Source organism: Monopterus albus, unplaced genomic scaffold, assembly GCF_001952655.1.
Source record: "Monopterus albus unplaced genomic scaffold, M_albus_1.0 scaffold43.1, whole genome shotgun sequence".
NCBI lineage: Eukaryota > Metazoa > Chordata > Actinopteri > Synbranchiformes > Synbranchidae > Monopterus > Monopterus albus.
Genome location: NW_018127923.1, coordinates 1,323,279 through 1,334,411, shown reverse-complemented (window position 1 = coordinate 1,334,411; position 11,133 = coordinate 1,323,279). Strand labels below are relative to the sequence as shown.

General features: G+C 40.4%; 2 protein-coding genes across 6 annotated transcripts in view; both read right to left on the bottom strand.

The window, feature by feature from the left end:
* Positions 1-235: 235 nt before the first annotated feature.
* LOC109960047 (probable peptidyl-tRNA hydrolase 2) lies at positions 236-6,513 on the bottom strand. Of its 3 annotated transcripts, none has more exons than XM_020599875.1 (7): positions 6,120-6,513; positions 5,181-5,294; positions 4,652-4,723; positions 4,466-4,540; positions 3,901-3,998; positions 3,239-3,353; positions 236-1,530 (listed from the first exon to the last, which is right to left on the bottom strand). In XM_020599875.1, the coding sequence occupies exons 2-7, from the start codon at positions 5,286-5,288 to the stop codon at positions 1,444-1,446; spliced, it is 555 nt and encodes a 184-aa protein (XP_020455531.1). In that variant the 5' UTR covers positions 5,289-5,294; positions 6,120-6,513; the 3' UTR covers positions 236-1,443. The 3 variants fall into 3 exon arrangements, with proteins under 3 accessions (XP_020455531.1, XP_020455532.1, XP_020455533.1); XM_020599876.1 differs by having other exon boundaries at positions 6,183-6,513; XM_020599877.1 differs by lacking the exon at positions 6,120-6,513 and adding an exon at positions 5,377-5,688.
* Positions 6,514-6,914: 401 nt separating this feature from the next.
* The window catches only part of plxnb1b (plexin b1b), a 142,204-nt gene continuing 137,985 nt past the window's right edge, over positions 6,915-11,133 (bottom strand). For all 3 annotated transcript variants that reach the window (XM_020599872.1, XM_020599873.1, XM_020599874.1), the window contains one exon: positions 6,915-9,738. In XM_020599872.1, the coding sequence (XP_020455528.1) occupies positions 9,634-9,738 (105 nt within the window). In that variant the 3' untranslated portion in view covers positions 6,915-9,633. The remainder of the gene's footprint in view (positions 9,739-11,133) is intronic.

The following is an 11,133-nucleotide window of genomic DNA, read 5'->3' as shown; positions in this document are numbered from 1 at the left end:
GGTAACAGAGAGAACAAGGTTTACAGGTTTCTCAGTCAGACAACCATGGTCGGCAGCGGTCAGATTTCACAATGCTGCCTTTGTTACTGCAGTGAACAAGCAATGTCATATGGCCAGTCCAAACCGGGCTCTGCAATATGGCTGTGTTCAACCCTCCCCCACTCCTCTCTCACAGCCGCGGCTGCAGCAAATCTTTCATCTGCATAATCAGGTAAAACACGATTCAGGCTGCTTGTTACTTAATATGGGGGCATTTTAATAGTCTCCGATATCTGAAGCACTCACACAAATGACTGTAATAAATGTACACAACGATTTCTCCAGTTATACACACTGCATGCACCACACTGCCAAGATGTTACAAATAAAATTGACAACTTATAAATTCTGGGAATAGCAGCTCATGCCCAAAAGTATGTTAGTGAGAACAAGACACACAACAGCTCACACATAATTCTTTTGAGTATTAAGATTATTAGTGTGCAAGACCATTTATTCACCGAGTCCAAAACAATTGTCATACACACAATCATTTGCATTCTCTCAAGCTGTAACTGTAAATTATTGCAAACTATTCACCACAGGCAGTCAGAATGCATAGTTAGGCCCAGTACAGACCTTAACGACATGGCATTCTGGCTCCATAAAACCATCAAATTCTACCAGTAAATCCAAACATGACAACTTAAGATTTTTTTTTTTAACATTAAGAAAAAAATACAACACAGTCCAGTAGCTCTGCATACTGTTTAGGATGGCACACCACACATTGTACAATATATGGCCCTAATAGGCACATGTATACAAAATATAGCCATTTTTGAGTAAGTAATGTTATCGAGCCTAGAGGATAGGGATCTTTGGAAGAATGTTTGCATACAGACCAGACTTAGTCAAAAATTGGTATTCACATATTATCAATTAACAAGTTCCCCTTGCAGAAGCAAATCCAGGAGCAAAATAGTACACTTAATTGGAGTATAGTTCTAATTTCATTATATATATTAGTCTACAGTTTTGGTCAACCAAAGCTGCTTGAATTGACTTTACCATATCTGAAACTGAACAACAGATAAGGTGTTTGAAAACTGAATGAGCCTAATATGACTCTTTTCTAACTAGGTGGCCTGTTTAAAAAGGACAAAGGTCACCAGACAAGAAGTTTCAACTGCCTCTGTCTTGTGAGGATTCAGTCTGCTTCTCCCCTCCTGCTCTCAACAGCCAACTACATGGCTCAGACAAAGAATGAAAGACAAACAAATGACAGAGTGTTTGATTTCTGGTGTTGGTCTTGTTTTCCCTTGTTCTTTAGGTCTTTTTTTATTTATTTAAAGATTGTTGCACTCCTGCCAAGACTCTCCCTGCCGCTGGGAAACGCTGCCCTCTGCTGGCTGCACTGTGCTCCTACAGAGTCATGTCTCCCCCACTGTAGGTTTGACCTCCTCAGAGTAGCTTCAGACTCCCAGTGACATTGTTCACCATCTCTTCCTCACCCAGGATGGCCAGGACAGTGCAGGAACCAGCCTCCACCTGCCAACATAAGACGGCTTGGTTTAGTGCTGAGATTTTCAACTGTGTTCACACCAAGGTTATACTGACAAAATTTGATATATTAATAAACTGTTCAATAACATTAGGGGAACACTTAAACCACACATTGTATCTTGATGAACAACTTATTCAAGGTGAAAACCTTTACTAATGTACATTGTCATTTTGTTCTGAACAAATTATACAATGATCCTTGGAAACCAAACTCAACATTCAAAATCACACTGAAAATAAGTGAGACATGGAAATCACAGGCTCATCCAAGTTAAGTAAATTTTATCATTGCAACTCATAATGTGACTCAGAAGCATGTGTGTGGCCCCCCATGTGCCTGTATGCACTCCCAACAACGGATGCACCAATACATAAATGTCCCAGGTGCACAATTAGATTTAGTTCAGGGAAAATCAGGGCCAGACAATGGCATCCAATATAGTAATACTATAGATAAGGATAATCACCTTTATTGGCCAAGTATATTACACACAAGGAATTTGTTTCCGTTACAGAACCAATGGCAGCCACCTGCGGTGCCAACTCAGCTGATGGTTCTGTCACCTCCCAACAAAAGTATGCTAACTCTGTGCCATCCCTTCTGCACTTGCTCTCGCACAACAGCAGCATGTTGGCTGCTGCCCTCCTGCTAGGTTACATCTCTCTCTTCAGCTACAATATCTCTTGCTGCTTCAGCAGCACTGGTTGAAACCATTAAATCCTTGAAATAAATCACCTGGATCGCTAATCACACTGATCCGACTGATCAGGTTTCCTATGCCTTTCTATATTCCCTTGGACTGAGGGAGCAAACATTCAGAGTCAGAGTTTATGAACAAGCATTGACTTTATCCATTTGTAGAGCAGAGCATATACATCCATGCTATATACAGTGTGCTGACCTTGGCAACAGCTCTATTCCAATAGCTTAGCCAGCCTTACTAGCTTGCTAATGACATATTAGAAGAGTACTAATGCTATATTAGTGCTTATTTGTAAAATATTTTGGGAATTATTACTGGCTGTGTTACAAGAGGTACGCAGACTCTTTACTTAAAAGTAACACCACAGTGTAAAAATACTCTTCCAAGTCCTGCATTCAAAATGTTATGCATGTACAAAAGTATTAAACTATACAAAGTACCAAAAGACAAAGAACTCATGCAGAATAGCAAATTTCACATGAATGTATTATTACTGGATTATAATTACTGATGTGTTATTGTGTACATCACATTTAATGTAGCAGCTGGTAAAGGTGAAGCTCATTTCAACTACCTTATATGATTATAATTTGAAGTATTGCTGTCATTAAACATATTTTGTCTTATTAATCCGATTCTGAAAAGTTACTCCCGGTGATATCACTGCTGTGTGAATATGGGAGTGCGAATGGGTAAATGGCTAAATAGTGTGAAAGCGCTTTGAGTGTTCTGCAATGCACAGAAAAGCGCTATACAAGTATACAACCATTTACCATTTAACTAAAGTTATCAAATAAATGTAGTGCAGTTAAAAGTACAATATGCTTCTAAAATGTATTGGAGTCAAAGTATTACATATCAGAAAATGAAAATACTCAAACTGTACAATAGTTGAGTAAATGCACCTAGTTACATTCCACCACTGATTCCTGGTACCCCATAATACATGTATACACAAGTCAGCTTTGAAAATAGCATGCGTCCCTCACCTGGGTAAGCCCTGCATCTTGGACCAGATATGTGGGCAGGCTGAGGCTCATGGCCAGGGCCTGCAGCTCCAGTAGATGAGCCACATTGGTACCCTGGACTACCACCTTCTTGGCTCTGTATCAACAACATGCACATTTACATTATCCTTAACTAAGATTATTCAACAATTATTCATCAATATCATACATGCTATCAAAATCTGTCCATCAAAATGTACTTCTATAATCAACAATGGCACAAATGGGAGACTTGACTGAACTGAGCCATTCTACAAAGCAGCCAATGGGTGAACCAAGTGTGAAAGCTCAAAACAATGCGACACAGACATACTGCAGTTTGTGGAGCAATGACCGGAGCAGAAAAAGCAAAAGTAGCACCGCTGTCCTGACACAGCTGAAGGATTATGTCATTAAAAGAATTTTAGAGACTTTAGCCAAATGACATCAAAATGTAAATTTAAAAAAAGTATTATAATCACTGAATTTTAAGTTGGCAACATGGTTTAAGGTTAAGGTTAGGTAAGTAGTGGTTATGGTTAAGGTTAGGATAAGTCTACAGGAAATGAATGTACTGTAAGTCAATGTAAAGTACCCAACAAGGAATGAAAACACAGCTCTGTGTGTGTGTGTCGGGGGGGGGGGCTCATGTCTTACTAACTCACCCAGTGTGGTCCCACTTCCAAGCCATCTCCCTCCAGCTGTTCTTCTCTTGTAGAGCCTGGTACAAGCCCACAGCAGCATGGCCAACCTGGGCTGCCACCTGCACCAACACACTGCACTGAGTTCGCTTGAAATAAATATACAAATCAAGTTTTTCCAGTTCTAATGCAACCTAAAAATAAAATCTGCACGAAACCACTGCAATCACTGTTTCAATGCAACTGACATGAATAGAAACCTGTTGTACTCTGAGCATAAGACTAGAGAACCTAGCAGGTGTTAATTATCTGATGAACCTGGAAAATTCCAGGTGAATGTAAAGTAAAGACAAGCTTTGTGAAGTAACAGAACACATCGCAGCTTTATGCAACTGCAAAACCAGAGACAAGAGTCATTACATTATAAGGGTACAGACCTTAAAATGTTTACTTTGCTAAAAGTTCTTCCTCTACTTTCTATCAGTAGAGCAGCAAATCACCACTGATTGATTAGGAAAACATATTCTTTGATGGATTGTGCATTTGTGCATGTAGAGACCACAGTCCTCACTGGTACCACTGGCCTCACCTTTCCAACACCCATGGCAAGGTCCATGTTCACCACAAACACCATCTTGTACATGAGGTCATCATCTCCCTCCTCCTGCGAGTCACAGTGGACAAACAGAGACACTGAGATTTGGCTTTGGACAAACTCCACAAGCTCTAACGTACCAAGGTGTACCTGTGGGGACTAAGGCTAGCTTATGGGCACCTCATTCTCCAGCTTGTTGAAGTAGTACATGGCCGCCTCTTGAGCAGACACGTTCCGAGTGTGCAGAAGTGCCTGAAGCGATGAGAAAGGTCAGAGAACAAACGGCAGTCAATTACAGTGTGGACACATCTGCCCTAATGTTGCCAGACAAATTGATAACTAAACAATACATTTATTCAAAAAACCTCATCTTTCACAGTTTACTCACTCACACTGCTCCATTAATATGGAATTATTATTTGAAGTATTCAATTATTGACAGTTTTGAGCTTTTGGATATGACCCAGTTCTGAATATTAATAGCTACGGCCTGATTCAGATGTGGTATCAAACTCAAATTGTTAGATCCAAGTCACAACAAAATCTAAAAGCTACTTAGTCCAAGGACCCAGGGCCATACAACAGCTGATCTTGCAGAGCCAGCTAGGTGCCGGTCAGTCATCTGAACCGGTCTGTTCATCTGTTTATGACCATGTCAGCTTAGCCAGTGTAGTCTCAAGAGCTGCCAGCTCTGAGGCCACTGTCCCACCTGTTTGGCTGCCTCCTCGGGGATGGCCAGCTCTCTGAGCTGCTGGAGAAACACGGGGTTGACATCCTGGGAGCACGAGTCTGGGCCTGACTGCTCTGATGAATCCATTCTTGACTGCAGAAACACAAACCATAACAATTAATACCATGCACAGAACTAGCCCACATGACAGGACACCATTGTCGGCAATACTTACCACAAACCTTGGTTGTGAGTACTTTTAATCGCATTCATGCCCGTTCATCAAGCCACGTATAGCACAACTCATATATGACTACTTGGATGTATGGTTTATAATAACACATCGAGCTAACCGAATAAACCGAGACAGGCCTAAAGCCTTGCATTAACCTGCCAACTACGTACGTTCGTTAAAGATGGATTTTACACAAAATAGCTCTACTTGTAAGTTGTAAACGTGTTTTAACTAATATATTGGTATCATTGTAACAGTAGCAGCTTACGTTACATTAATGTACTTTTCTAGGCAAGGCCGTGTTAAAAGTAATGACTTTAACGTTATCTCTGTACCAGAAGGGACTAAGAAGCTAACACAAGGCTACCCAAACAGCTATCCACAAAATGTAGCAAAACGAGTCATAACTTAACGCTAGCTATCTAAATACGTCGTTAACGTTAGCAAGTTTCGTGACCGCTGTTAGCTCACCAAATAGCCTACGTTACACGCGATGCACATTAGCACAGAAACAAACCAGCCAGCCTTAAAACGTTAGCTTTCATTTCCACTACTAAAATAGTAGTATTTAGTAGGAATACTAATCACAAACTGTATTATGATGCTTTACGTGATGTTTTCTTGGCAGCTAATTAACAACCTTTCTTGTTCATCGGCTGTATTTATAAAGCTAGCTACCATTAACCGCTAACGCTAACATGACTAGGCTAGCTTTAGTCTATCGAGTTGACTGTTAAGATTACCTGTTCAGCGCAGCTAGTTCGACAGTAGGAGCAAAGATAGCGAGTGCAAGTCGTAATTTTCACCTGCGACGGAGGATTTTCTGTTCGAATGTGCAATTAGAGTCAGCGGGATTCCTTGTCTTCAGCGTTACTCCATTTGGACCGTTGTGTTTGTTGACACAACCTGCTGCCCCTTGTCGAGCGAGGTGTTCCCTGTTCGCTCTGTTAATCCTACACACATGCGCAAAAAGCAGATGTAGCTATGAGGATATTCCGTGAGGACGAATATCGCTCATTAAAATATTGCGCTGTATTCTATGACCTTATTTTCACACAAGTACGCCATCGATGGACATAAACCCCCGTAATACTGTGATGGAATTACGACCCCATCATTGTTAGGTTATTTGTTTTATTGGAATAGAGCTGCACTCTTGCATACTTGATGTGATGTCATTGCGGAACCTGTAAGGGATCAGTGTGCAAATGTGGAGGATGCACATTTAGATTCAGCCCTTGAATGTTTTACTGTACCACTAGGACCCCTAGTGGTTAAGATAATTTTGTGAATAACATCCTAATGGACTCATCAAATTACATTTTTAGCATGCATTTATTCTGGGTAGTTTCAATAGAATTGACTACACTTCAGCATTCTGATCTTGATGGTAACTCAGACTAATGAATGCACACAGCCCCATATAATCAGGACAAACTGTGCCTTCAGCAGCATCCCATTATTTATTCAATTTGAGATCACAGCTGTCAGTTTCTAAGCCTTTACATGTGAACCGCTTAAGGGATTTGAAAACAACACAGTTTTAAGAATACTTTATTACAACAGCATGTATGAGAATTTGCATCTTTTCTTATTAAACTTGTTAAGTCTCTACAGTTATAGTCACTACATTATGTACAATGATATTCACACACAAAATAAACATCTTTAAAACTGCTCCTTGCAGAGCCTGCTCTACACTGACAAAGTGATACAGCCTAATAAGAGTTAGGTTTTCTCTCAGACTGCTTGTCTGAATCATCACTAACCTAAACTGACAGCATTTTACAGAACAAACCATCTGTTCATATGAGTTATTACATGGACAGAAATGAGAGCATTCTGAAAATATCATCCTTTTCAGTGCTGTCTTTTTTTGGTCACTGAACCTCATTATGTTTAGGTGGAGACTGTGTCTACAGCACTGACTTGAATACTAAAGCTGGTTAGTCTCAGTCCTGTCCTATAAATATTGTACAGTTTGGATCTTGTTCAGCTGTTTGTATTGAGTCAACAAACACTGGATCCGAGAAAAAAAAAATCAGGAATGTTTTTTATAGGCACTGTATAAACTCGGCAAAATAAGTTACTGAAAAATCTTAATTTTGATTGTGAAACTATATTAACATATTGGTAACTGGACTTTGTCAAAGTCTGTTTCCTGGTTAACATGGATAAGAGATAACTGGTTAACCCAACCAGTTATCTCTGCTGTGCCTAACCACAACAAAAGTTTACTCAAATTACTGTAAGACCAAACCACAGCCACAACAACTGGTGCCCTTGGAAACACTAGTTAAAGGGGAAACGGGGTTTGAGACATGACCAGCATTGACAACCATACCCAGCCCAGTGAACCTCTAGGACGGCATGAGAGTCTTTGTTCACTATATAGTACAAATTTGCTGTCCACCATTTCAACAGCCTGCTTGTCTGTATGCTGAGTTTGTAAATCTATACACTATATAGTGACACTCAAAAATTCCACAAAGGAATAAAAAAATTAAGTCCATGGCATGTACACTACTGTCTGCCCCCACAATGCAACACTGAGAAAATGACTGAGGAGTGGTGCTGCAGTGGTTAGTGATGATGCAAAATAAGTGTCTGAAATCTTTCCTGCTCACTACTGAGTGAACTATTTAGTGTACATTATATGTGGAGTAGTGATTAGAGGGAGTGAGTTTGGACACAACCTCCATCATTTAAATACCAAAAATATCAGCACATATTAGCTTTTGTATGAAAAGTGTCTGTGTTCCAATCAAAAGCAGAACAGTGTGACAAGATCGACACCTACTGAACCTGTAGCAGGACAGTTGACACAACATGACAAAACAAAATGTCATACAAATGTTCAGCACATGAAGCAAGAACTCTATACCAACCATGACATCAATACCAAAACATGTCAACAAGCCCCACTGCCTCTGCTTGGAGTGGAACAAACCATGATTTAACATGTTGTTCACCTAAAGGGAATGCTGAAACACTTAAAGAACAGAAACGCACAACAAAACAGTGGAGCCCCGACGAGGATTCCTCTTCACTGATAGTTTTGTTTTTCCTCTAACATCTTTCCAGTGACTTGTACTCTATACACACACATCCACATTATTGCTGCACCGACTGAATGAAGGTCACTCTAAAATTCTGTTGTACATGTTACAATGACAAAGGATTATCTTATCTTATAAGCATAAAATCAAGACATAAAAACAGTCAGTGGGGTTTGAGTACCTTATAAAGCTCCACTGACTACAGTGTGATGTTCACCTCACACAAGCAATAAAAATAAGGAACTAAAATATGTATGTGTGTGTGTGTGTGTGCGCACTACTGCAAATTGGATGCTCAGCTGCTGTTACTGTATATGTGTATAAGGTGCTGCTATACTGGTAGTTGTACCTGGCTGACAGGTACATAGTAGTGTTTTTGCTAACAAGTGTCGACTACATTAAAAAATAGAAACACCGATACAGAAAACCTTCAGTGATTCTCTGTAAGTTAAGGGACTTATTGATGATGTTATCACCATGGTTTCAATCCAAAACAAAGGAAAACATTCACAATGTTTTCAAAATACTACTCACTGTAACATCCAAAATATAAGAACCAGTTGGATGAAATGTAACAAGATGGAGACTGACAACCAGGGTAACTAGGCATAAATGCACACACATACACACGCAAAAATAACCTCTGACTGTACAGCAGTACACAAGAATGAAACGTACCTCTTGTATCATAAAATTCACTTCAGAGAGAAAATAAAGTCCTTTCATCAGTCTTCAGATCTGATCAGCTGGCTGCATACACATGACAGCTGCTGTGTTAAGTCTGAAATCCAGCACAGATTTTGCACAGATTACACACAGTTTTCCCTCCAGATGTCTCTTCATAAGCTGAGTGACAGCAGGCCTGACTGATGTCTCTTACATGCACCCCCTGTCTTTGCCCAGGTTTGTGTGGTGTCTATGTGCTCTCCTGTTTCTATAATGGGCTCAGGGCCTCATGGGGCCACAGACCCATCAGTACTGAACACCTAAAAAGGACAATCACTTCCACTTAAATGCCAGTTTTAATCTTCTGATCCTTAATGTTGAGAGAAGTTTTTTTTTTATGCGCCCCCTCCTCTACTCCCACTCCTCCTCCTCAAACACAACAGTGTGTTTTCACATGTGCCCCTTCAGTGCTCTCCTGCTTTGCATTTCAACCTGCAGGCTGATGATGTGACACTGGTGAATGTTTCCTCTGTCACAAATCAGTGACTTTATTCTCCACAGCAGCAGCGATCTGCTGCAGTCTGTAGCCCAGCTGCATCTTCTGGGCTGTGGTGTCCTCCTCCAGCGCTGTGATGATCTGATGAGAAGGTGACAGAAAAGTGGATGAGAGGACAGGCAGTTTGACAGGGTGGAAATGACAAACAAAATTAAGATTTACTATCCCTGTAAGCACTACTAAAGAATTTTAAAAAAGGATACAAAAAAAAAAAAAAAAAAAAATCACACAAACTGTGATTATTCAACACTTAAAGAGTGCTATACATCACATGAGAATGGTTGGAGGGAAATGTATCACCACTGTATAGTAAATGAAAACTAGTGGAACCCTCCCAGCTTGTCAGTTCATGGAGTTTTCTCCAGTCACATGGCAAACTGACATGTACGTTTAAAGCCACAGTGGATACACCACTTCTGTGTGATGTCCTACTGTGTCCTGACTGCTCGCAGTGAGACAGGAATATTGTGCTACATTCCACACACCCTGGGGTGAAGGGTTTCCTTGTGTTACAAACAGTGTTAAAGATAATACAGTGTACACCTTATGATCCCATACTGGTGTACTGGATTACTGTAATTTTACACTGCACGTCAGAGATGGATGTCATCATCAGTTTCAGTTCACATTACTGGCCATATGATTCTTCATAAAAACAACCTAAATAGAAATGTTTCCCATTTTTATACATTAACTTTCTACAGTAAACTATTCAATGAAGGTGCTGTTTCAGTACTGGGTTTTAATGGTTTTACTAAAAAAAAAAAACACACACACAACAAGTCATGAACACAGGAGTCTAAAGTCCCCACGGTGTGACACATTATGTATCAGTGATACAGTAATCCTTGGAGTGAAAACCCCTGACTACAGCAAACAGCAAAGTTGGAAACTAGAAGCTGATGGCCTAAAATATCCTTAACTGACTCACAAGTTTAGTTCCACCTTACTGATCCATCATATACTGCTATAATACCACTGACCTCATAACCGTGCAGTCAGCTGTCCTTTACAAAATGCTAATTACATCTGTTGCAACTGCAGCATCCCTGCCAGCTCCAGCAAACTCAGCTTCTTCCCCAGGCTCTGAGAACTCTAAATGCACTGATGGCCCCTTCTCCCAGCCATTCCCTGGCACGTAAAGGAGGCACTTTAATACGTGCACCTTCATCAAAAACTGTTAAATTGTCATAGACACTACTATGGTAACAATCCATCGATCTGGATCAATACATTGATCAAACACAGATGACATCAATGCAAAATGTAAACACTGATGTTTTGTGTGCTTTTAGTTTGACAGCCAGCCACATACGTACATGTTTTGTATGCGTTTTCAAATTGGATAACAAGCACTGGGCGGTGCAGCTAGCACTCCCAGACTGAGAATTCACACTACAAGACGTGAGCAGTGCATAAGCTACTGAAGCATTTCTGTTCAGTCCACACCGACTCCGACTTCTGTGCAGCGTCACT

What these genes read in the sequence shown, in the direction of transcription:
- LOC109960047 (XM_020599875.1), bottom strand. Translation starts at nt 5,288, where the DNA reads ATGGATTCATCAGAGCAGTCAGGCCCAGACTCGTGCTCCCAGGATGTC. An exon ending in CCGAGGAGGCAGCCAAACAG is followed by an intron (nt 4,724 to 5,180) that starts GTGGGACAGTGG and finishes TCATCGCTTCAG; the next exon opens with GCACTTCTGCACACTCGGAA. An exon ending in TCAACAAGCTGGAGAATGAG is followed by an intron (nt 4,541 to 4,651) that starts GTGCCCATAAGC and finishes TGTGACTCGCAG; the next exon opens with GAGGAGGGAGATGATGACCT.